General features: G+C 40.2%; 1 protein-coding gene across 9 annotated transcripts in view; it reads right to left on the bottom strand.

The window, feature by feature from the left end:
* Positions 1 to 4,784: 4,784 nt before the first annotated feature.
* tspan9a (tetraspanin 9a) overlaps positions 4,785 to 24,716 on the bottom strand; it is a 146,104-nt gene continuing 126,172 nt past the window's right edge. For all 9 annotated transcript variants that reach the window (XM_020602989.1, XM_020602992.1, XM_020602988.1 and 6 more), the window contains 6 exons: positions 23,602 to 23,793; positions 19,867 to 19,941; positions 12,132 to 12,233; positions 11,661 to 11,792; positions 10,115 to 10,198; positions 4,785 to 7,161 (listed from right to left, as the gene is read on the bottom strand). In XM_020602989.1, coding sequence (XP_020458645.1) covers positions 7,090 to 7,161; positions 10,115 to 10,198; positions 11,661 to 11,792; positions 12,132 to 12,233; positions 19,867 to 19,941; positions 23,602 to 23,793 — 657 coding nt within the window. In that variant the 3' untranslated portion in view covers positions 4,785 to 7,089. The remainder of the gene's footprint in view (positions 7,162 to 10,114; positions 10,199 to 11,660; positions 11,793 to 12,131; positions 12,234 to 19,866; positions 19,942 to 23,601; positions 23,794 to 24,716) is intronic.

Below are 24,716 nucleotides of genomic sequence, written 5' to 3'. Positions count from 1 at the left end.
AAAAAAAGAATCCATGGTTGAATCTGTTTATTTCAGTACTCATACAAAATTATCTGTACAAAGGCTAAAATAGGTCATAGTTTTGCATAGAAGAAACAGTGATTAAAAAAAAAAAAAGACAGGATGGAATTGTACAGTAAACCCCACTCACTATCACACATGGGCCTGATAACAATTAGGTTAAAATGGGGGATAAAGCTTTGTACAAAAATACTCTGCTGCTCACTCCTTGCTGGCAATGGTTCCTACTTTCATCATCTCCCCTTTGTTCTTTTAAAAAAGAAAACCCTCTGCTCAGCTAGTTGACTACCATTAGCTCATGTCAGTGTCTTTAGGACAACAGGCCCTTATCTTCTGTTTTATAAGGAGGCAATGTTAAGGCAGCGTTGCCATGTTTTCATTGAATGCACCATGAGATCTGCTGTGACACACTTTCATTTTGCTCTTCACGTCAATTCCCGTCTACCAACCCCCCAAAAAATTCAGCATTAAACACTGTTAATATGCCTCTTATATAATTGAGTGTGACATAAAGCATCAGGAGCATTAAACATGAAAGGCAATGAGTGTAGGGTGTCCTGGATTTTTTCTTTATTTAAAAAATAGTTGATTTGGAGTAAAGAGAAGGTAGTGCACCACTTAGTATAGGTACTGAGAATGCTTTCACATGTAACAGAGAACTCCACAGGACGAGGCTGGCAGCTATCAGATAGTGCAACCCAGCAGAACACAACATCAAACACACCATTTTTGGAGTGTACACTTGCACTGTTCAGATATTCAGCTTTTGCAAGGGGAAGGATTAGGAAGAGGTTACAGAAATAATATGCTGAAGGTGCCAAAAAGTAAAATAAATAAAATAACATTTTGTGTCAAACTTCTACACAGCAGACAAAACCCAATTACTGCATGTGCATTCTTTCTTCACAATCTCTGTGGCTTACTGGGAGTGCTTCCATGGATGAGAGAGAATACTTTATAGTCCTTCCAAAAAAAAAATAGTTTAACTACAAGATGCAAATGCAGCCAAAAGTCAAATAAAATATGAAAACCATACTGACAGAAACACAAATTTACATTAAATTTACATGACTTCTGTACTTAAAAGGGAAACCAGAAGCAGATAAACTACCAAACATGACAAGATGAATAACTTCTGTATGTGAGCACAGAGGGGCATTTACTGTCAGGCATGTTAGAAAATGGCAGTTAAACTGTTAATGCAAATGTGATCACAAGTAGCAGACGTAAAGTTTAACATTAAGTTAGCCACAATGTAAAAATGAGCATTTGGGACTGATACACTACAGAGACATGGGCTCTGTGTTTCATCGGCATATAATAGTACATGGACCGGCAGTTTCAAAAGACTGCAAATTATACAAGCATGTCATGATTTGATTAAACTAGATCTTAATACAGAGAAGCATGACGACAAGCGTGCATTATGCCTCTTTTGGGCTTCACCCGGTGCTCTATGCCAAATTTTTAAATTTCTATCAATTCTGACTTAAATGCTTTAACTGCCTGTAGCAGTTTTAAGACAGAAAGGCATTTATGCACATTATAGAGCAACATTGTAAACGCTTAATGGTGTCACGTTTTTACAATGAGTGACAAAAGAGCTTCTGTCACGAATGGGGAAAAAAGCCAGTAAAAACATCCTACAACATGAACAGTATTAAAACCACCATCAAAACAGTGAGAACCAATGTCTAAAACTAACATCATTAAACAGTTTTTGTTTAAATGCCATTTATTCCTGGATTCTAAAAACCAACATTTTCTCTGAGCTGAAAACTAGGTGACAGGGGCAGAGCTCAATGGGAGTTCACATAGAGGAGAAAGTGTCAGATCAGTCAGGGACAAAGAGTTACAGAGTTTGAAGGCTGGGCCTCTGAAGCATGACGTCAGATTTGCAGACAGATGCTGGAGTTGTTTTGTTTCTACTATGCTCCATTGTCACGTTTTCTCTGACATCTGCACTTAAACACTCCTTCAAAATGCAAGTCAGAGCAACAACTAAATACTTATCTTGTGTTTCTGTGAAACCTCTTGCCTGCAGTGAGGATACAGTACAGTTTGATTTACAGAACTGTTACATCTACACCACTATAACCTATACCTCACAGCTGCTTTGAGGCGTCCAATAAACACAGCTGTATGTCTAGTGTCAGTGCTGCCAGCTGCAGTATATGTAGTGCCGGGTGTCTGCAGAGCAAGGCAGTAAATAAGGGATGTGGAGAGAGCTTGTGGAGACAGCCAAGCAGAGAAGATGTGGCCACTCGTGCCTGTACATCAGCAGCTGTCATGTTCCCAACTGTGGACACAGTGAGAAGAGACGGAACATATGGGGGCAGGCGATGAATTACAGCCAGCGGGATCGTTGCACTTCACAACCCAAATCTGTTCCACAAAATCCCCACCCCCTTGTCCAAAAACTCTGCCTCTCGGATTAAGTCATTATAAAACCAATTTTAAAAAACGCTAAGAATGAGTTGCAGTGATACGCTGAACCATGGGAATTGGCTGGGAGAATGTCTAATGGGTGAATCTTATTTTAATTAGGAGAGTTAATTGTTAGTTCACATAGAAGCAATACACAGTGTCTGAGTTTACAAGTGACTTTGGACACAGCTAAATAAGCACAAATGGCAATAAATTCTGATGAAACTGACGTGGAGGCACGGGCTGTTTTAAATCAGTTATAACACTTTTCCATCCATCCACCCACGTTTTCACTAATGTTGCCTGATCCACACTGTGCTTGATTGACAGCTTTTTCACTTTTCTGTGGTTTTGTTGCACCAGGACAGTTTACAATCTTTATCGCTGTCCTTAGTTCACAGTGTTTGGTGATGTCATGTGACTTCAAGCATAGCCCCACCAGGGTAATTGGCAGCATCTGTGTGGGTGAGCAGGGCATTGGAATTAGCACATGTTCTTCAACTGCCATGAAAAATGTTAGTGCTCCTCGCACCTGCTGCTGCATCTGCCGGGAATGGAAATGACACTGTGGCGTCGAATAGATAGGCCACTGCTAATTGAAGACGAGACAACAACCCCTCCCATACAGAAAATGGCTAACGAACACAAGCAACATGGCAATTTAGTGTGATTAGCAGCATAAAACACAAGTACTCATATAGGGTTTAAACAAAGCTACAGGTAAGCCAAACCTTTATTTTTATATAGTTCTATTTAGCTACTGTATAGTTTATTAGCTCAATCAGAATTTACAGATGGACTATTTTACTCAACGTTGACCCATTGTACCCAGTGGTGGAAAGTAACTAACTACAGTACTCAAGTACTGTACTTCATACTTTGACTTCACTACATTTTAGAGGTGAAAACAGTCTCTAAATAGATAGATTTCATTTGAATATGATATTTGAATGATTGAATTTGATTCATATAAATGATTTCATATGAAATCCTATTTACTATCATCTATTTAGAGACTGTTTTTATCATGACTCCAGTGATACTACAAGTTCTATAGCTAACTTTTCACCCACCACCCAGTGGTGGAAAGTAACTAACTACAGTACTCAAGTACTGTACTTCATACTTTGACTTCACTACATTTTAGAGGTGAAAACAGTCTCTAAATAGATAGATTTCATTTGAATATGATATTTGAATGATTGAATTTGATTCATATAAATGATTTCATATGAAATCCTATTTACTATCATCTATTTAGAGACTGTTTTTATCATGACTCCAGTGATACTACAAGTTCTATAGCTAACTTTTCACCCACCCTGTACTTTTTTACTCCACTACATTTATTATAAAACACATTTTAGAGGTGAAAACAGTCTCTAAATAGATAGATTTCATTTGAATATGATATTTGAATGATTGAATTTGATTCATATAAATGATTTCATATGAAATCCTATTTACTATCATCTATTTAGAGACTGTTTTTATCATGACTCCAGTGATACTACAAGTTCTATAGCTAACTTTTCACCCACCCTGTACTTTTTTACTCCACTACATTTATTATAAAACTTTACTTTTAGTATGTTTTGATGCTAATACTTTGTACTTTTACTTGTAACAGAGTATTTTTAGAATGTGGTATCCTATTTGAATGATTGAATTTGATTCATATAAATGATTTCATATGAAATCCTATTTACTATCATCTATTTAGAGACTGTTTTTATCATGACTCCAGTGATACTACAAGTTCTATAGCTAACTTTTCACCCACCCTGTACTTTTTTACTCCACTACATTTATTATAAAACTTTACTTTTAGTATGTTTTGATGCTAATACTTTGTACTTTTACTTGTAACAGAGTATTTTTAGAATGTGGTATCCCTTAAGTAGGGGATTTGAGTACTTCTTCCACCACTGGTTGTACCTATAGATATGTGCACACAGCTTTCCTGTGTGGAATGAGGAATTAACATTTTGAGAGCACTCAGTTTAATCTCCAAATAAATGTTAGCTAATGTGATGATAAATGATGTAGCCATGTTGTCAGATTTTCTTCTCAGCATTTGCTTTAAGTACAATTTACAATGTTATCCTAACCAGTGATACAGGATCTAAACATAACCAAATGATGACCAAGGTTAATATTATCTGAACTAGTCCTTTACACCACTGCCTCTTAAAGGTAGGGTTGGCAATCCTGGAAAAAACAGCAAGAGGAAGCTTGATTTTGAAACTAGACAAGAGAAGAAATCCCACCCTTTCATTCTGACTTCTCTCCAATGGCACTCCTCCAAAACACAACGTGCACTGCCTGACTACTACTTACAGATTTCAGGAAAATGACAAATCCCCCCCAAAACAAACAAAACCGATTATTACCTGTCCAGCAGAAATATGCCCACCATGGCGTCACTTTTCTGCCCCTTTTATTCTCTCAGTTGTCGCTGTGGTTCAAAAGCCACACCAATGCTAATTCTGGTTTTACTTTTGCAGCATCCAACTTCTTTTTAGTTGTAACTTTCTCAAATGCGGTGTTACCCTCCCAGATCTGCAGCCCCAGTCCATAGTTGGGGACCTCTGGTTCATGGCTAAGCTGCTTTTACCCTGGCTCATAAAGCCAGTAAACTAGCCTTAAAAGTCTGGGCTGTTCTGGTGGGAAGTGAAGACAGAGGCCAGGTAATTCCATTCAAAGCTCACTTCATAGCTCGCTAGCTTTAGCTATTAAAACAGAACAGTAACATGCCTGTCTGCCTGGCCTTTTGGCAGATTCTTGGGCTTGTGCAAAGGGCAGAATGGGCTCAAGTAGGAAGTAGGCTGACAGGCTGGTAGGCCATCCAACAGTTTTGCTCGTGCCGAGTAAAATTATTGGTCAGGCTTTTTTCAGCCCTGCTGCTGCTGCTGCCAGACATGATGGATTTGTTTCTTTATGTTGTCAATGCATTTAATGCATTCATTGCCATCGGGATGAAAAGACAAATTTCAAGATATGTGACAAAAACTGCTTCTGAACCTTTACCGTGTATGCAGACATTTTGAAACCTAGAGCAGCCTCCCCTGAGGGTGTCTACAACAACAGATATAGAGAATTTTCAGCCTTACGAAGGCAGGCTGATACTCGGGGCTCCTGTAGCGAATCATCAGTAAATAGACATGTCCTACAGGGCATGTTGCCATACCTATCTGTCTCAGCTTTGATCTGCCTACACTTTCACCACCCTCTCCTCTGCTGGCAGCAAGAAAAGGAAGCTTAAGTAAAACTGGCAAAGTTGCATACCAGAGGTGTAATTGTGCAGGAATGTCAGCAGAGATATCGTGTGTACGTTTAGAGCAAAAAGTTCATTGCTTTTTGACTCATGGGAAGAAATTTGAGGTAAAAAAAAAAGGATGGAGGCAGGGGGAGTTGACAGCCAGAATGAGAGGGAGAATACAGTAAGTTGCACAGAGTGAAAGGATAAGATCTCTTGAATATAGAAGTTCTAGCCGCCTCCACTAACACAATTGATGGCAGCAGCAAGTCAACATGTCTGCCCCTGCTTTTCTCTGGGTTTATGTGTGCTATTTTTTTCCTATCCTTTGTAGCTTGGACAGTGTGATAAAACACACCCACACAGCAACAAACACACTCAATTCAGGCTGTATCTCAAAGAGGGGACTTCGTCACCCATATCTCTACACTTGACAGTCCTGGTAGGGCCCTAACAAACAGCCACTTTGCACAGTTATGCTGTCTCACAGGGAATGGGAATACTGCTGCTGTGTGGCAGCACAACACGTGTACAGTAGGTGCATGTTTTCACAGGCAGATTTGTGCATTATGGTTTATTATTCAGAGGATACTGCTATAAAACAAATCCACCAATGGTTCTTCCTGCTTACACCATGTCCGTCTATCATATTCTCTATTAAACACCATTCCAACATGCCTGTGCCCCTCTGCAGCAATGTCACATCAAAACCACCACCACCACAACACACTCACACACACACACAGCATGTCTGAGAGCTCATTGAACTGATCTGTTTGCCACTTGCAGAACATTCTACAGGATCATGGATGTTAAACTCACAAAAAAGGGAAAAAGAAAATGTATGACAAAAGTAGATCTGTGAAGTAGAAAACTAGCATGCCGGGTTGGAAGTATTTCATTTACAAGGGAAAAAGGGGGGCTTGAGTTTACTCAACATGACGAAAAAAATCTCCATGAGAGGTGGAGGGTATTGTCAGTTTTATATGTTCACTTTGCCACAGAGTGGGTGTGTGGGCATTAGTAAAGTCCTCATTGTATCAATGCCTGTCCTTCCTTCAAGAAAATTGTTAGTCCAAGCAAAAGAAAAAAAAAAAGAAGAGCAACAATCAATGGGATTCTCTTCCTTGCCAAAACTAGGTGTCCCTTCGTTTTCAGTTGTGTTACTCTTTGGCAAAATGAATGGTGAGGGGAGAGAGCAAAACAGATCAGGGACACAGCTGGAATCTGTACAATAGGTCTTGAGGGGAGCTGGGGGGAGAGGCAAAGGATGCTCTAAAGAGACTGTAAAATGAGGGGGGAAGCAGGGGTGTTTTTAAATCAGAGTCTTATCCCATCAGGCAGTGCGGCTCCTCCCTATCGAGTCCCCCCCTCCTCCAAGGTTAAGCATCATACTTCTTGCCCGTTCTGTGGATGTGGTGGAACAGCGTCATGGAGAACGCCATGCCTAGGAGCTGCAGAGGACACAGAAAAGAGATAATGAATTTGTGTTTGTTTCTGTGGAATATATGTGTGTGTGTTTGTCTCTGTGTGATCGTCTTGATGTTGATGCCTTGGGCTGGTTTATTTGATGCACAGCAAATTCTGCGAAGAAGAACAAGCAGATTTTTGTTCACTTTCTTTTTCCAGATGACCTTTAAACACCAACTCTGGAATCTTTGTGATGGAAAAAAAATGTACAGTGTGCACGAGCCTTAAGTCAGCGAAGTAAATTGAGATGCCATTGAATCAGAGTGGCCAGCTATCTCTTTGAAGTTTCCATTACCCCTGACACTTCTACATCAAACACAGTCACAAGACTGATCTAAAACTGGCAGAGTTTGACAGCAGGGAAACTACAAACTACTTTATGGTAGGTAGTCTTAACAAAGGAGACAATGTGGACATCCTGCACAAAAGCTCCACTGGGGATTCCTCCAGTGTGTGTGATTATCTTAGGAAAGCTTCTGATTCTCTCCCTTTAGTTTCAGTCTGAACCTAATTCGCAGGGCTGCTTCAGAGAAAATACCACCTTAAGCTGCTATCAATCAAAACATGAAGAGCTGTTTGAGGTAAATATCAAGCTAAGAAGGAATTAGGACCAATAAAAACGGCTTCTAAAAAACAAACCAACTGTTTACACGTGGCTCATCTGTGCAGCTCTGACATGCATGGGAAGTTTTTAACTGTCTGTTTCATTCAGTCTGTGGGAGACAGCGCGACAGTCGCTCCTACAGGACTCTTCAAAGCTCAATCACCTGTACCTGCTTCAAGAATATATAAATGCTGCAGAGATGTCTGAAACCATTTTGGGTGAAGTTATATTGTACATATCGTCTTTTGGTCCAAGTCTTTCATACAAGCGGCTAGTCTAAATCATTCATAAGCCAGGCTTCTGTGCCTGTGGCTATTATGTAACGATGCAGGCCCATGGGGCATACTAGGCTTTTCATGATGCTCACCGCTATGTTGTCCGCCCCGCCTTTGAGGCTGCTAATCTGACAGCTCAAGGTCTGTTTCTCTGCTTTCCCACCCTTCACCCAAATCGGACAATGTGCAAGTGTGCGTATAGAGAGGTGGAGGAAGTTCCGTGAAATTAATGCCAAGCCTGGTTGTAGAGTTTAATTCTACACGAAGACTTTCTCAATCTCCAAACAGGGCCGATGATTGGCAGTGTTTTACATGTGCATGCTGTGAGTGTTTGGAGAAGAAATGGACAGTGATAGTGTCAGACAGAAAAGAGTATGCGAGTTAGAATAAATGCATGTGAGCAGGTAAGAAGAGAGCGTGATCTTGTTATGAATACATATAAATCTCAAACAACATCTTCCCCTGAAGACAGAAATGTGCAGAGTCTTACAAAATTCAACATGGAGCTGATGATGCTGGGAAAGAGCCATATTTTCACGGATTAGCAGACTGAAGACTTGCATGAGTGCTCTCACAGACAGGTCAGGACAGCAGGCAAAGTAAAGCAAGGAGGAATGTCACACACATGACAAGTAAAGGGAACCGGTGAAATGCAGGGGGTGATACTGTACACAGCATGAACAGAAAGACTGAGAAGTGAGTGACATGCAATTATTTTACCTAAAAGTGTCAAATGATGAGACTGACAGTAGAGCTGTCTCTTATTTGTGTGTGCTGTGAACCTTAAAGAACTGGAGGAGTGAAATATAAGGATGGGAAGGTGAAGTGTAGCAGGTAGGTGCTACAGATCAAATGGGATCAGGAATGAGGTTGCAGCACAGACAGCTGTTGTTAGAGAGGCTGATCCTCGGGCGGAGCAGAGCTCTTAAGGTGTGTTCAGACTGAACATGAAGTGAATTTTTAGACAAAGCATACTAAGTTGAGTGGGTGTGCGATAAGATGTGCTCAAAGTAGTGCACAGTGAAGCAAAGGCACATCCACCCATTTATGCATCCATCTGTCGGGGAGTAGGAGCCTGTCCCAGCTTGGATTAGGCAAGGGGAATGGTACCCTGAGTACGCTGACAGCCTGTCACACATTCCTTCACTTGTCAACTCTACTCTGCCTGCCTGCTTCTGGATTGTGGTTGTGTACAAAATGCAACGTGAGTGAGCAAGTTGAAATGTCACAAATTGAGCAACAATGACCCCATTTTAGAAATGTACAGTGCAGAGACATCAGGAAAAGAAAAACAGAGACTGAAAGAGATTGCACAAAGAAGCTGGAGCTGTGAGTTCTGAGCTCAGTCAGAGCTGTCACACAAACACTGCACACCTGGAATTTACACACATACACGCACAGTTGGTGCATGGGCTGTTAGCTATCTACAGCTGATGTCTCTACATTAAATTTACTGGCTGTCTCAAGCAGATAAACAGACTTCAAAGACAGTCCTGCAGTTAGATTTATGCAAACCTGAGGAAAAAGAATTTGCTTTGCTTTGTTCAGTCTGAAGACACTTTTAGGACTCAGACTCCAAGTAGGTGCAAAAACTTCTGTGAACAGAGTGAAAGTAAGACAACAAACTGCATAAAGAGGGATAGATGTAAAACAGAGTAGAGGACAAAAAGAGAAGCCAGAAGAATATCTATGACTCCTCTCTGCATTGCCTTTAATCTGCGCCGCTATACCTGCTGGTCTATATTCGGTATCTCCGCTCTTATATCTTCTGATATACGACTAAAGCCTGCCTGGCGCAAAGCCAGGTGGGCTTTGATTCTCTCATACAGGATAAGGGTGCAGAAGACAGTCACTTCAATATTCCACATTTCTGGGTAGACAGTGGTGGCACAGAGGCCACTGGATGTGCACTGTTTTTAAAAACATGTTGCCAGACGATCAGACACAAACAAATGCACCCAGACACAAAGCAACAGAAGAAACAGAAGGAGGGAAAATAAAAGGGAGTGAGGCAAATAAATGCAGAAGGAAAGAGTAATTCATCACTGAGCCTCCTACCTGCACTACCAAGATGACCATGCCTATGGTTCCCAGCAGGTGCTTGTTTTCATCCAGCCATTCCTCCACTTTCTCAAAGCAGCCCTGAAATGGAATAAAAGCTTGTAGAGCTACAGGTAAAAACATGCAGGAATCATGTAACTTCAGTCACAGTGCTGCTTGTAGCCTGTTTGGTCAACTAAGAAAACCCAGAGTGGATTAAGAAGGAGTGTGACAACATAATGGCAGATTATAGGCACATCAAAGTGTTCCAAACTTTAGGAGCAGCGCCATGGAGTTACACGGGCTTGTCTGTCATCTTCTAAAGTAAAAAGTTCAAAATTAATAGCAAAAGTCTAATTAGACTTGTGACATTTTAAGTAAGCGATGTGAATTTTATACACATTGTACAACTTTTTTGACTTTAATAATTAGGTACCTAGCTAACTGGCTAAATTAGCTGAGCTATTTACAACAACAGAACAAATAATTGGTTTGCAAGGCTGCTCAAGTCATTAAAAGTAGGAATTTGTTGATAAATCCTGTTAATTGCTACTTGTAACTATTTAAAGCTACATGAGTCATGTGACCCACTCCCGTTTTTGACTCCTTGCTCTCACAACTCTTCTATCTTAAGGGCTCTGGGAAAACCTAACCATCCGTTTATCGCTTCTCCAGAGAATGATCATCTCTTACATATGAGAAATACCCTCGGATGAATGAATTACCAGGTGAAGTGTTAAAACAAGTGAATGGCCCATGAGTGATGACTTTTATATGCAGATTTATGGGCCATATGGACAGATGTGTGCCTCCTAAATGTTTTGCAATGTTTTTCACTGGCAGGGAGATGGGGTAAAAGACTTCAGTGGTGCTCCTTCTGGAGTGTGGGTGCTATGGCAGCATGTCAAGTCTCAGCTGTACAGTGTGTGGCTGTCTCCTCTGGCAAGCATTACACACAAGCTTTTAGTGCTGCGCTCTCCCGATGGGCCAGCTCCATGTCTGCCTATTCTCATTTTGGCAATTGTATTACAGCTTTTAATCCTCTACTTTGGACCTGCTAACAAACTGCATGCCAGACCAACAGCAGATTAGACTTGTAATTGGGAGAGACTGGTGAAAATTGTGCTGTATACTGAGCTGTTGTCTGTAAAATGAAAAGAATTCATCGTGATCAGAATTTGTGGAAAACTTTAAAGCTACTTTAAAGACACACAAAGTACACATAATACACGACTACTAAAGAGATGGAGACAGGTTCAAGATGTGTAACATGAATAATTTTAATGTCCCCTGTGAATGAAACAACATAACCATGTCGTTTGGAGTTATTTGCCTCTCTCTGTAGTCATTTTGTCTGTTTGCAGTTCTTTTGATTCTCTTTTTAGCAGTGTTATGTGTGTGTTTTGGTTGTTTTGAGCATTTTTTGTAGTCATTTGGTTGACTTTCCAACAAGAAATGTGACCAGAGACTGCAAACAGAGGCTCTGAGCCCAGTAGACCCATTCACTATTCTATAACAAACAAAAAACCTGTTTGTATTTACATGTTAGTCAGTGAGAACTCACTGTGTTCCAGAACAAGTTGGTGGAGTTGCGCCCACAGTTCTGGTAATGCTCCTGGCAGCAGCGGTCAGGGACTACCTTCTCCTTCAGGGCCTCATGCCAGTCGGTGTATGCTATCACACCGCAGCACTTCCACTGTGAATGCCCCACACACACACACACACACACACACACACACACGTCAGACACCGGACTGGTTAATGCCAGGGCCAGTCCAGGGAGACCTTACTAACTTTAACATAACAAGTATTGTAATTAGTCCTTTGCTTTAGAAGGCCACAATAACAGAATAAAGTGTACTTCAACAGCCAATTTTGACTTTTAATGTTGCATTAAAACCATAGTAACCAGCCAGGAAACACATTAGCAGAAACATTTCAGTAAAACATAGCATTTATGCATCACCCCTAGTGCTGTGATTGAACATTCGTGCTAATGCGTCTACTATTTGATGTAGTGCATGGCGTGAACTACCTCTGCCTGGATGATGTTCCAGGCATTTCGCAGGCCTATGTTGTTTTCTGAGTTGTAGAGAGCCAGCCCATCCTTCAGATCTTGCTTAGCATTCTCACTCACCTGGAGAGGAAAAGGACAAAAGCAGGCTCAGTTAGAGATCTTCGTTTAAAGGTGGTTGCCTCAGCAAAACTATGAATTGTTTTGGTGTTAATTATAATCTTCATAGTGGAGAAGGTCGCTGAATCTTGACTGTTTGTTAGGTGGCTTTACATTATTTGCTCTTTTCAGACAGTGTCTTTTTCACACAGATACAAATGATAATGGTGCAGAGAAGTGCTTTCAACTGGTTTTATAGGGATGATCATGAATTCCTCTTTCTGTGAGTACACAGACAGAAACAATTACAGTACCAGTGGAAAATAACAGAAACTTTACAGCTCAGTTACTCTTAACCTTTCTTCTTGTCATCTAAAAATAACCATACTACACTGACATGTGCGTTCGCAGATTTGACACGTCATGTGTCGTGTCGCTTGACACACACATCTTCAACACATCCTTCAGTTGAGCTAGCAAATCATTTTCCTCTTGAGCGAACCCCAACGATGCGCTCAGGGTGTGCCATGTCTGACGGAGATTAATATCTCATTGGATGTGTTAATGAGATATAAAAATCAGAGCTTCAGTTCCTCTGCTGTTCACTTTGCCCATGGGGATTTGCAAACTGCCAAGACAGATTGAGAGGCACTTCAGATATGGGGTAATTATTACTGAAAAAATGACATGCTCTGTCAGAGCCATGCTGCACAGTATCACAGGCACTACACGTCCTATTAGAACAAAAGGAATATATTTGCTTTAATAGTAAAAACCAACCTCAAACTATGTAGAAAAAAAAAAATCTGTGCACAATAAGAAATGCTGCGTCATATCTGTCACTACCTGACACAACAAAGTGCTCTCAGCTATTCTCCCGGCTCTTTGCTCAGAGAAGGAGCTAGACACTGCTGCTCAGTAAATCCCTCTGTTAAAGAAATGACATGCAAGAAAATTTGAAGCAGTCTGGTAGATAACACGAGCCTGCTTTTATATAAATACAATTCTAATGTCACTTGACAAATTACCTGTATTCTGTACATTGTGCTGTATATGAGTGAAAGACCCAGCCTTCCTCTGAACACACAGAAAACTAGATTCAGCTTTAAGTGTGTTAAATTAAGTGGTTTAACAAATTACTGGTGGGAAGAAAATGCCTGAAAGCCATGTTTTCTGAGCTGCAAGGCATAAGAAAACTATTAGCTGAACTAACCATAAATGTCAGATTTATTTTACTGAGTAATTAAAGTTTTCCTGGCAATAAAATGCTTTCATTACACATGCACCAACTATTTAAAACATCTAAAATTTAAGATTAGTCTCATTTCAAATCACTTTTTTGTTCTGTAGCATTGCACCTTGGGCTGCATGTAGGCCCTTCCATTTCTGTCCTTGTGTGGGAAAATGAAATGAAGAGCCACATCATCAATCTCTTTGTTTCTATCCTCTCTCTTCTCCTCAGCATCCAGGCTATGGGTAATGCTGCTCGCTCATTATTTACTCCTCACACAGTCTCTGGAGAGCAAGGGCCCCCCGACTACACTAAAAAGGCATTTTCAGAGTCTCCAGTAAGTCTCATATCTTCTATTTTATGTGTGAAAGTCTCTGTTACAGCCTCAAATGAAACTTAATGATCCAGATTTACTGCTAACGAGAGGCAGACAAATGACTGCAGAACAAACTGGGGTTTGATCATGCAGCACTCTGACCCATTTTTTCTTGCAAAAGGAGAAGTTACAAACACATTTTTGTTGTATTAGCCTATTTCTCTGATAACGAAAACTAACCTTTTGACTGAAGCTCATGTTCATATTCACAAATAACAGACTGACACTGTGGAAATATTTAACACACTGCACTGTACATTTTCTCCAGATGTTGCCACAAGGCATCATTGCAACACCTCAAAGCCCTGAGGCACAGCTCATACATCTCATTGCATAGATAGCATGGCTGTGTTCTCTGGGCTCAGTAATACAGGACAGCACATTCATCGTAGAAATCTAAAAAGTTCTGCTCAGCCAGGCGGGAGAATGCCCGACAGTCAGAGAAAAGGAGAAAACAGAGGGAAAAGTGCAGATATACATGTTGACAGGACAGAGGAAGGAGTAGGCTTTTATCTCCAGATTGGTGTTTTCTGTCACTGTGCAGAGCAGCAGAGAACAGAGTGGGTGGTGGATGGTCTGATAAACACCTGTCTGTCACTTGAGTTGCTGTAACAATACAAGAAATCCATTCAGTAAGGTATTAAAGCGATTTGTTAAGCTAGTTTTCAGCTTGTTTTATGCTTACACTGTTCTTCATTGCTCTTTGGTTTGATCCGATTCCAGCACAGAGACAGTATTAGTTCCTGTGTGAGCGCTCCTTATTGCCCCAGTTCTGGTGCCATTTAAACACCTTGGGGACTGGGTACAGTGGGACCTGTTACAGTGCAGACATGGAGCCACGCTGCTCACTCATTACCAGAATACACAGCCATGACCCATCTGAATGCCCCGCTTTTCAAAAATCTGAAAGTTCTCGTTGTCTGTGTTTCAACATTCATATGCACCACAAATCTGATTTTCCTGTTTTCCAGCAAAGGTTACATGTACAATCTATATGACAAATTTACAGGTATGCGAGTTGTCCTGCACTGTGGACTTTCTCATTAGTTTTGCCTCTGACGACAGCTGACTAACAACTGGTGTCTCAGAAGGCAGTTTGGTGAACGCTGTGAAACATTTACAACTGCGCACATAACACAAGAAAGCATTGCTTATTTATAGTAGGTGGTGTGATGGGTATGTAGAAGTGCAATTAGTGTATTGTGTATGAGTTTTATTTACTTAAGTTCGGTTTTATTCACAGTTGCTATTTATCACTTTGAGCAATTACCATCTTCAAACGATGTTAGTGTTTAACTCCAAATGAATCACAGTCTCTGTAGTGCAATTTGACAAGTACAGAAAAAACAGGGGAAAAAAAAACAGGCTGTGCAGGTGGTTCAATAAACATGTTAGCACTCTCAAAGAAGCCAAGAAAATGGGGGGGAAAACAGCCCATCTGTGAAATAAGCCAAACTGCACATAGAGTGTATAAACGTACTGCCAGATAACCACCTTCTGTACACGCAGTAAGGAGATAAGCAGGAAGAAGAAGAAGAAAAAAGTCACCAAAAACAAACAACAACAACAAAAAAAACAGAAATTTCCTAAACTAAACCTGCAATAGGGAATGTGAAGTTGTCATCACGCCATGTTGAATTTAGGATAAATGCCCTATTTTGGGAGCATCATGCTCATTATCAGTCATAAAGATATATATATATATATATATATATATATATATGGTACATATTGTACATCTACAAGTTAATAAAAAAAAACAAACTACCCAATACATCTACATACAGTAGTGGATGCTTCAATTACGTCCAAATAAATAAATAAAATGAAATGAAAAAATGTCCACATTAGTGTTCAGTCTGAGCACAGACAGGATAGAAATTGATTCATCTGCAGTGTTTGTGTGATCTGCTCCTGAACCAAGAGCTGAGATCAGGGTGCAGAGTCATTTTTCAGTCTGTTGCTCTCGTTGACAAGATCTGTGCTACGAGTTAGCTACAGTAGCTAATCTTAGCCATTCTGAATGACCACAGTCAGTAAGGTGAGATCTAAACCTTTTAAGCTATTTTTTAGCCAAACAAAACAAGAAGGCATACAGGTAATGCATCCCTGGAAAAATGGCGCCCCTGTCCCAACATTCAACACAGCGTGATGTACCTTCACATTCTCTATAATTGATTTTTTTTTTCTTAGCACTTGGGAGCAACAATACATACAGTAGCATCATATTTGATGTCTAACAGGTTAGCTAAAAGTTACTGTATTCACATACATTAAGCTGAGTTTTAGGGTTGTTGAATGAATGCCCAAATTCACTCTCCTTGTTTTCAGTTTCACTAAAACCTGAGGGAAATATTTGGCTCTTTAGCAGTTAAATGTGCCACTATGTTCATTAACTGAGTCACAAATTTTGTCTGTGTGCTGTTAGACAAGGTCATGTGCAGTGGGGTTTTAAACATTTTTGCTGAAAACAGCAGACAGCTGCAACCAGAAATGAAGCTATGATGAATGGTCAGAGTGAACAAAAACAGTACAGCTGTACAGTATGCTGGAAAACCACCAAAGTTATCTTAAAGAAAGGGGGGGTCCAAACATCATTAGTAAATCCCTCCCTTTATTGGCCCATTTACTCTAATATAATACCAGATTATTCATATTACTCTCTACACTGTGGAAAGCCATCTTATCAATAATGGTGCACATGAAAGCACATGGAAATGCCACATCAATTTTGTACGAACATGATTGCATATTTAAACCACTGCAACAGATTTGCCTTGACAACATTTTGGTCATATTTGAAATGATTTAGTTTGAGGTTTGATAACTATGATGTTGGCACAGCCAGTCAATAGTTTGGACGCACTTTCCCATTTGACTGGTAGCGTATGTGGAAAAGAACATGGTCTAAATAAAGAAAAATGCATTACTTTTCATAAGTATAGCATGGAGTTTTCCATTAACGCAGACCCCAGAATCATACTAATGGTAAAAGTGTAAATAAACACCATTTACTCTAACAGAGAGGACTCTGCTCTAACCATATATCCTCTATGCAGGATAATTCTTCAACTTTATATTTACCCTCATCTATCATCTGGAAATATGACAAACAGCACCACAATCCAGAAAAACTGTCACTTATTTTACTGGTTCTGTGAAAGAAATAAACCTTTCTCCCCTGTGTTGTAAGATCACAGAAACATTGTTGGCTTATCTCCAGTCAGCTGTATAAGAGTGATGAGTGTTGCCTTATAGTCAAACAGTAAACAGACACTAACTTGTATCATCAGCTGGACACTATTCAAGGATAAACTTGGGTCAACACACTGAATCTGCCTTTTACACATCTCATTTGTTACATTCACTCTATTGTAACTCTTTCCAAAGTGTTTAGTACTTTTATCCTCTCTTACACAATCATTACTGGGTCACACATGTACTCAGGGCACACTGGCTTTAGCTGTCAAATCCTTTGACTCTTAGGACCCCAAGATCAATTTTTTACTGTTGCTCTTGTTGCACAGCTTTGGACAAGTGTATTGGCTAGATGCCTTGAAAGTTTAATGAAGAAACGGGGCAACAGCATGAGACCCAGAGGTGCCCAACATCAAATCACTAAACAGGACACTTAATTCCCTCAGTAGCTCAGCAAGCCTGTGCTGGGCAGCTCGAGGACAGGGCGCTCGACAGAGCAAGGGGAAGACCCTTTGTAAGAGATTTAACATAATTCTGTCAGTATACAAATGTAACATGGCATTATTTGTCTGCTGGATTGTTTGGTTCTTAGTAACAGGAACACTAGCCTTCTCTGCTCCCAGACTCTCTGTGTTTTATCTCCCCCTTTTCTCTCTCACCTGTGCTCACCTGTTCTCTCTCCACCTTCCCCTCCCCCTTATACCTTTTTATGCCCCTTCTCCTTACATTCCGGTGCACATCCTCTGTTGCATCCCTCCCATGCCTGCCAGGTTCTGCTTCCTCATTTTGAGCTAATAAACCTTCACTGGTGTTCGGCTCGGCGTGTTGGGTCGATGGAGGCACAATGAGGTCACAATGTTTAAGACGGATGGCTATAATCTGGTTTGTGGCCCAGCCATCTGCTGTAGTCAGCTGCTCGCTAACTGCAGGGCCAGCCTTTATTATACTACGGCTTCTACTTGGCATTTAATCAGACAGCTTAAGACCACCGGGCTATGAAGGCAAAGATGGGGTACCGACACATAAGCCCTACCTAGAGGAATGACTGCTGGGTTGTACACGAGAAAGAAATTCTCTATAAGGAACAAAGAGAACTACGTCTTAAGCAGGATTAAAGTGGATTGAAATGCAGAAATAAGGGGAAATAGGGTGGCTGAATGAAAGCAGTGAAAACAATGTGTTCCCGCAGTAAAACCAGATACTGTATGTTCACTCCTTCCTTTCCCCACAGCTCATTGAAAGCTTATCATCCAGAAGGATCACAGTTCACAGACGTATCAATCATAACTTAAAGATGACCTATTCAAAAAACTAACGTATCTGTTTTGCAGACCTCTGTCGATACATATTTAAAAGCTGCCAACTTCTGTATATCTTCCAGGCTTGTTAATAAATGCCTTGTGATTAGGAGATCAAATAGGAGAAGTGAATTAGTGATTCCTCTGATCACAGCCTGTAGCAGAGGATGAGAAGAGCCTCACACAGCATAACAGATCTCACTGTAGAGTAGCAAATCAATATCTGACTTGTTTGAGACACCTATTGTCCTGCATCTAATCCTGACATATTATCCTATAATGCTGAGTAATAGCACCAAACAATTTCATCTTTTTAGAGGCCATTTGTAAATGTTACCTCCAGTAACTTATAATTTGCTGCAAGAGCCTTTCTATCGAATGACATTTCAAGAACAATAAAGGGAAATATTTGGTAATGTCAGTAATATAGTGTTTTCGCTGTACTTTGGCAAGACAGAACAAACTTAAAATACAGTTGATACTCACTGGAGCTAAATGAGATATTGTTCCCTGACTAACACTGTGCTTTACTAAGGCAGACTATTAGATTTGTCATTTAAGGACTCCTCATGTCTATCTGGCACCTGACTTCACAGGTGATGTGAAGGCACTGCTGTGAAGTTAAGAAACTCTCTATTTAAGTTCCACTGGAGGGATTTTGGTTTGGAGTTGTTTTTTTTATGTAAAACCAGTAATATTATAGAGATAAAGCAACAGACATATTTACCCCTGACAGGGTGTGCTTGTGAGACCTGATCTAAATCTGAGAATGGATTTGCTGCTAAATGAATTCCTTTATCTGCCTGAGAGGCAAAGTTTGAGCAATAACCTCAGAACAAAGAAGGAGAATTAGCTGACATCCCAGGGGCTGGGTGACACAGAGACTTTGAATATATAAATAGATGGATCTATCAACACTGTGTCCTTGAAAGAAGATAGAAGACTTCATTGCTTGTCCTGTAATGTACAGGAAGGAGGCTTGTCATCTTCAGAATGTAACCTTTGTGTTGCCATTTTATTAAACATGGAAAGGAATCTAGCCTGCTTGTGGATGACACTAATCTCCAGAGCTTTATGTCTGTTATCACCATATAAACATAGAGTACATCTAACCTGAGCCTGCTCAGGGGGTCATGGGAAATGTACTTGGGACCAATTACAGGGAGCCAACTGGTGGGGACTGGGCTGCATTTTGTGACTTAACCTTTGACTGCGGGTTAATGGTAGAATAAAGACATTCAACCTCCTTCCTGAAAAAAAAAAGGGATGCTGCGGACCCCTGGAGCATGGATATGTTTATCCAACTAACGCCTTTTATTGCGTGGTGCTGTTATGTGTGGTCCTGTGTGCTAATTTTAAGACATTAACTTTCCAAGGCTAGTGCTTTCAAGCTGTTATGTATGCCACAGAGCCTTGGCACCTCATGTACACACTGTGGATAAGCCGCAGTGAAGTGTTAGATTGCATAAAGAAAAGGTTAGAGAGTTAACTGGAACAAGAAGAAATGCAAGCTTTAACATTCAGACTTCACTTGAAAAATAAAAAATAACTTACCTTATCTGAGTACACAAAGAACAGGATGAGAAATATCAGCTCTGCCAGGAGAATTATCAGCAGGACAATGAAGAACTGTCAGAGAGAGGGATGGAGAGTCTGTTTTTAACAGCTGCTCTGGCAATACTGTCAATCCACCATGAAATGCTGATGAAAACATGCTGCGTGCAAGTCTGAGAGATGAGGCCTCATTTATAGTAGTTTGTGAGGAAAAACAGTCACTACATGACTGTAATAGATTACATACATGACAATATTCATACTGTATATCTTATAAAAGGTTCTGCATCTCTAATGTATGGTGCATTTGATTTGTACTCTGTAATTCCTTCTATAACTACTCCCAGAAAGGGACATGATCAGTCAAATTTAGGTTAAAGGAATAGTACAAAATTTGGGGAAACATATTTGCTCACTTGTCAAGAGATAGATAAGAACCAGTACCACTCTCATGTCTGTATAGTAAATATGAAACTATAACCTTTATTTTAGTGTAGGATTCAGACTTGTGACAAAAGGAAATAGCTAGCTGGCTGAATGCAACAAAATCTACCTAACAGTACATTTTAAGGATTTAAACAAACAAGATAAAATGCAGTAAAAACCTCGGAAGTGCTATAAGGTGGATATTGTTGGCCTATCATTGGCCAGAGCCACGCTAGCTGTTTATGTTAAGGTAAGCTAACAAGCTGCTGGCTGTAGATTAATATTTACTTTACAGACATGAGAGTACAAATCCTTTCATCTAACTCTCAAAATAAAATGCGAAGAAACAAAATAAGTATTCACCAAGATACTTTTACAGTAACTACTTCCAAGTACTTCTTCAAAGTTAATGATTTCAGTTTGGGAGCAGAATATACAAAGACTCAGATTTCTAAATAAAAAATAAAGCACCACACACTCAAAAACATTTTAATGCCATAAATTAAGACAGAAAAAGAGAGATGAATGAGGAGGTGGGAGAATCTGAGTGCCAGAGGGCTTGTGAATGTGTGAGAGGAATGGAAGAAGGTTTAATACCTCTGAAGATTAATTTCCAACAGAGCCTTACATCTCATCTAAGCTACTACCCTCCTCTCCCTGTTGACTCCCCTTCAGCTCAATATTTACACCGCTCTTGTGCACAGCATGGGAACCTAGATTTTAAAAAACGGCATTAATTCCAAACTCATCTGGGAGGGTAGAGGTAGGCTATTATTTGCATCAAGGCCCAAATGAAATAGTTACAACAGTTGTTGGTTGGCTCTCTGGGCCGCCAGTTGAACGAATTTCCCTTCACACTGGGTTTGTCTGGTGCTGAAAGTTAAAGAAACAGCTTCTGTACATTGCAGTGGTGGTGCATCGATGGCTCTGTGTGAGAATATGTGTATGTGTGTATGTATTCATATGCATACGTAGCTATGTTTTCATTTGCCAGAAATTATCACTGTCAAGATTTTAAAGAGTTGACACTTAAGACAAATATTTCAGTGCTTTCTATCCCAATTTCTTTTTTCCAATGTGCCTGAATAAACAGTTTTTGGCAGCAAAAAAGAGAGAGTGAAAATTAACTGCTGAGGATGTCTAGTCTTTGAATATTTCTAACCCAGAAACTGTTGTCAGCAGGGAAACTTTAGAGATAATACCTTAAGATAGATGCTCAGATCTGTTTACTCCAGGAGATCTAAACCCACTCTGATGTTTCCAGGTCCTGCGATGCCACACCTCCACCCCCCACCCTTGGGTGTGCTTGGACAAACTAACTAAAACACACACACACAACTAGCAAAAACCTCAACAACAACTGGAACTGTCATGAAAATATAAAAAGCTGCCACACAACGATGTGGCAAGAGACTTAATGAGAAGGTCTAGATTATCCATTAAGCCCCTTTTTTTCTCATTGCAGTCATCTTTTCTCACGCCCTCCTCCACTTCCTCCTGGCACCCTGCTCTCTTCCTCGCCACCTCACAGTTATTAGGTAAAGGAAGTCATGTTGAACACTGAGGATTTGGTAGGGACTTCTGACTGACGCAAGAGCTTCAAGGGATTGAGCTGTTTGTGATGTTGAGTACCCAGAGCACCAGCTCCACTTCTCATTTAAAGTTTCTACAAATGAAAGTTTTTATTTTTCTGCAGTGGATCAACACACTGGGTGAACTTTTGTAATGAACTTGTGTTTAAGATGAAACACTTGTCTAAATTTGTGCCAACAGTGAAATGTAATGACAGAGTGGTCTTTGTAATGAATAATGGAATGTTCTCAATTAATGAGTTGAAAAATATCAAGTGTATTTATTGTGCTATCTACATACAGTGATTCAGCCACGTTTTGTGACAAAAGGCACCCCGACTGGCAGCTCTTTCACTGGGCTGTGATGAAAGCCATGGAAATGACATGAATGCATTGGTGTTCACTTGCTCAGCTCTAATTTTCCTTCTGCGCGCCCCTGAGGTTTGAAACAATGCAAAGTGAACTTCTCCTGTGAGTTGTCTACCTCTTCTGAAGTTCTGTTTGGAATACAAATGCAAAGAAGTGGAAAGTACCAAAAGTAACTTTGTTACTGTACTTAAGTGGATTTTTCAGATATCTGTACTCTACTTGACTATTTTTCTGACAGCGTGTTACTTTAACTCCCTACATTTTAACACAAATGTCTGTTTTCTACTCCTCATGTCTCCTTAGTCCATTTTAAAGGGAATTATCAATCACTTTATTACTTTTATTTTACACATGCTGCAAATTGTGCACACCGCTGCACTGGGTGACATTTCTTCATTTAGAGCTCTCTGCTGTGTTTACAGTGCGCTAGCAGTCTTGTTCATGCTCAGTTGAGTCTTGCTTTAATATTGGCATTCGAAGCTTTTTAAAGAGCCACATTTTTTTTTACAAATATACTGGTCTTGTGTTTTGTAATGAAGAAGCATGTTACTCCGTGCACCAGGGTCTTTCACTGATGTGCTTTTAATCATTTCTGAACAACAACAACGAAGGCCTGTGGCACAGACAAAAAAGCTGATCCAGGTTGGAGACTGACAGATATTAACCGTGAGTAGAGGCAGTTCATTGTTTGTTTTAGTCTCTTTATGGGGATTGCTGAAAATACCATTAATATAGAAAATGACCAGCCTTATCCTCTAAGGCTTAATTAGACCTGAAATGTGTTCTTGTTAGTTATTGTTAATTATTATTATTGATATATTTTTAAATGTATATTTATATATATATACACATACATTTATAAATATGGTATATGGTATATTTTTGGTATTTTTTTATTTTATTCAAAGTTAGAATGGTTTAATTGTCTTGGAAATATATTAATATGACACGACGTTAGGTTTGCACAGAAACAGCTGGCAGAACTCTCCTTCAGAGGGCTACATGAGTGCACGTCAGAGCCTGTACTTTTTTACTTTTACTCAAATAAAGAATTTGAATCAGTACTTTACTTTTACCAATCATTTTTTACACTGGTATCTGTACTTCCACTTGAGTAATGAATGCGTGTACCTTTGCCACTTCTACCAATACACTGCTGAATTCTCGCTGGCCTGTGACTAGTGCATGTAGGTGTATGTGAGAGGCTGTCTCCACAACACATTTCAGTCAATATTTGCATAAGAAATATGGGGGCATAGATGAGAAAAAATGAAGGAGTTGCACCTTGTGCTTTTACACTTGGAGAGTCATCTGTGTGTCTTATTTATAAAGGGGTATTGTGTACAGTAGGTATGCAGATTTAACTCACGCTCAGAAGCAGGCACTTGTTCTCCTTGATGGCACCCAGGCAACTGAGGAAACCCGTTACCATGACAATGGCGCCGATGGCGATGACCATGTTGGCAGCTGACAGTGAAGGGAATGAGGGCGAGAAGGTGGCGAAGCTGCCCTGAGACACGGAGAGCCAGATGCCCACGCCGAGCAGCCCACAGCCACATAACTGCAAGGTGAAAAGATGAGACAGACCACTGTGAGAAAACAAACAGCACAGAAGTCACTATCACTTCAAAGTTAGCTGCAGAAATGAATAACAGCCAAGCTCATTTTCAGATCTCTCCTGGCAGATTTCGCTCATAACAGATCTCAGAACAATGTCGTAATCTACAGAGTAAAGTTAGCTCTAAATGAAGACAAAGCCCAGCTCAAAAAGCTCAGTGCAAGAAGCTCAATTTCCCTTTAGCTACACTGGGAATTACCCATACAGTCATGCATCACTAAATACTGTTCAAAAAACAAGAAGGTTTACACCAATTATAACTATGATAAGCCATTAACAGCTCTGCAAGAGATTAGAGCAAAATTTGGACTTGGGCCGTGCTGGTTTTGCACGTTTGAGCTGATTATGTTAAATCTAGAACAAACAGATGTAATTACTGCCATCCCCTAGGATGAAAACTTTCCACCTGCAGTAGACTTGAACTTCACCTAGAGGGAGCAATCCGCTAATCTCATGCTGTCACCCTGCCAGGGCTCTGGGGTGGGTGTGAGGTCTGCAATGGCACTCCATTAAGACAATAAAGTGTATATGGAAGGCTTTGAATGGCGGAGTGGATTGTCCTGCCCACTTATATGTTAGCCTACCAACAATACAATATCCCCCACTACTTGGTGAAATACAGCCTAGGAGCAAATTGGTGACATTTTTGCCTGTACCTGATAGAATAAAATACCCAGGGCAATCCTGCCATTAATAAAAAAATTCAAATGAGGTAAAATATGGAAAGGCACTGTGGTAAATCATCACACCACTGCCCTTTCGTCCTGTCTGTTCGTACAGCTCCACTCTTCCTTCTCATCTCTGCTACAAAACACTTTAGTGTTTGTCAGCAATATGTACAATAAACCTGCTGTGCATGCAAACAA

The sequence above is a fragment of the Monopterus albus genome, unplaced genomic scaffold (assembly GCF_001952655.1).
Source record: "Monopterus albus unplaced genomic scaffold, M_albus_1.0 scaffold59.1, whole genome shotgun sequence".
In the NCBI taxonomy this organism is placed as follows: domain Eukaryota; kingdom Metazoa; phylum Chordata; class Actinopteri; order Synbranchiformes; family Synbranchidae; genus Monopterus; species Monopterus albus.
This window is presented reverse-complemented; position numbering and strand designations above follow the sequence as displayed.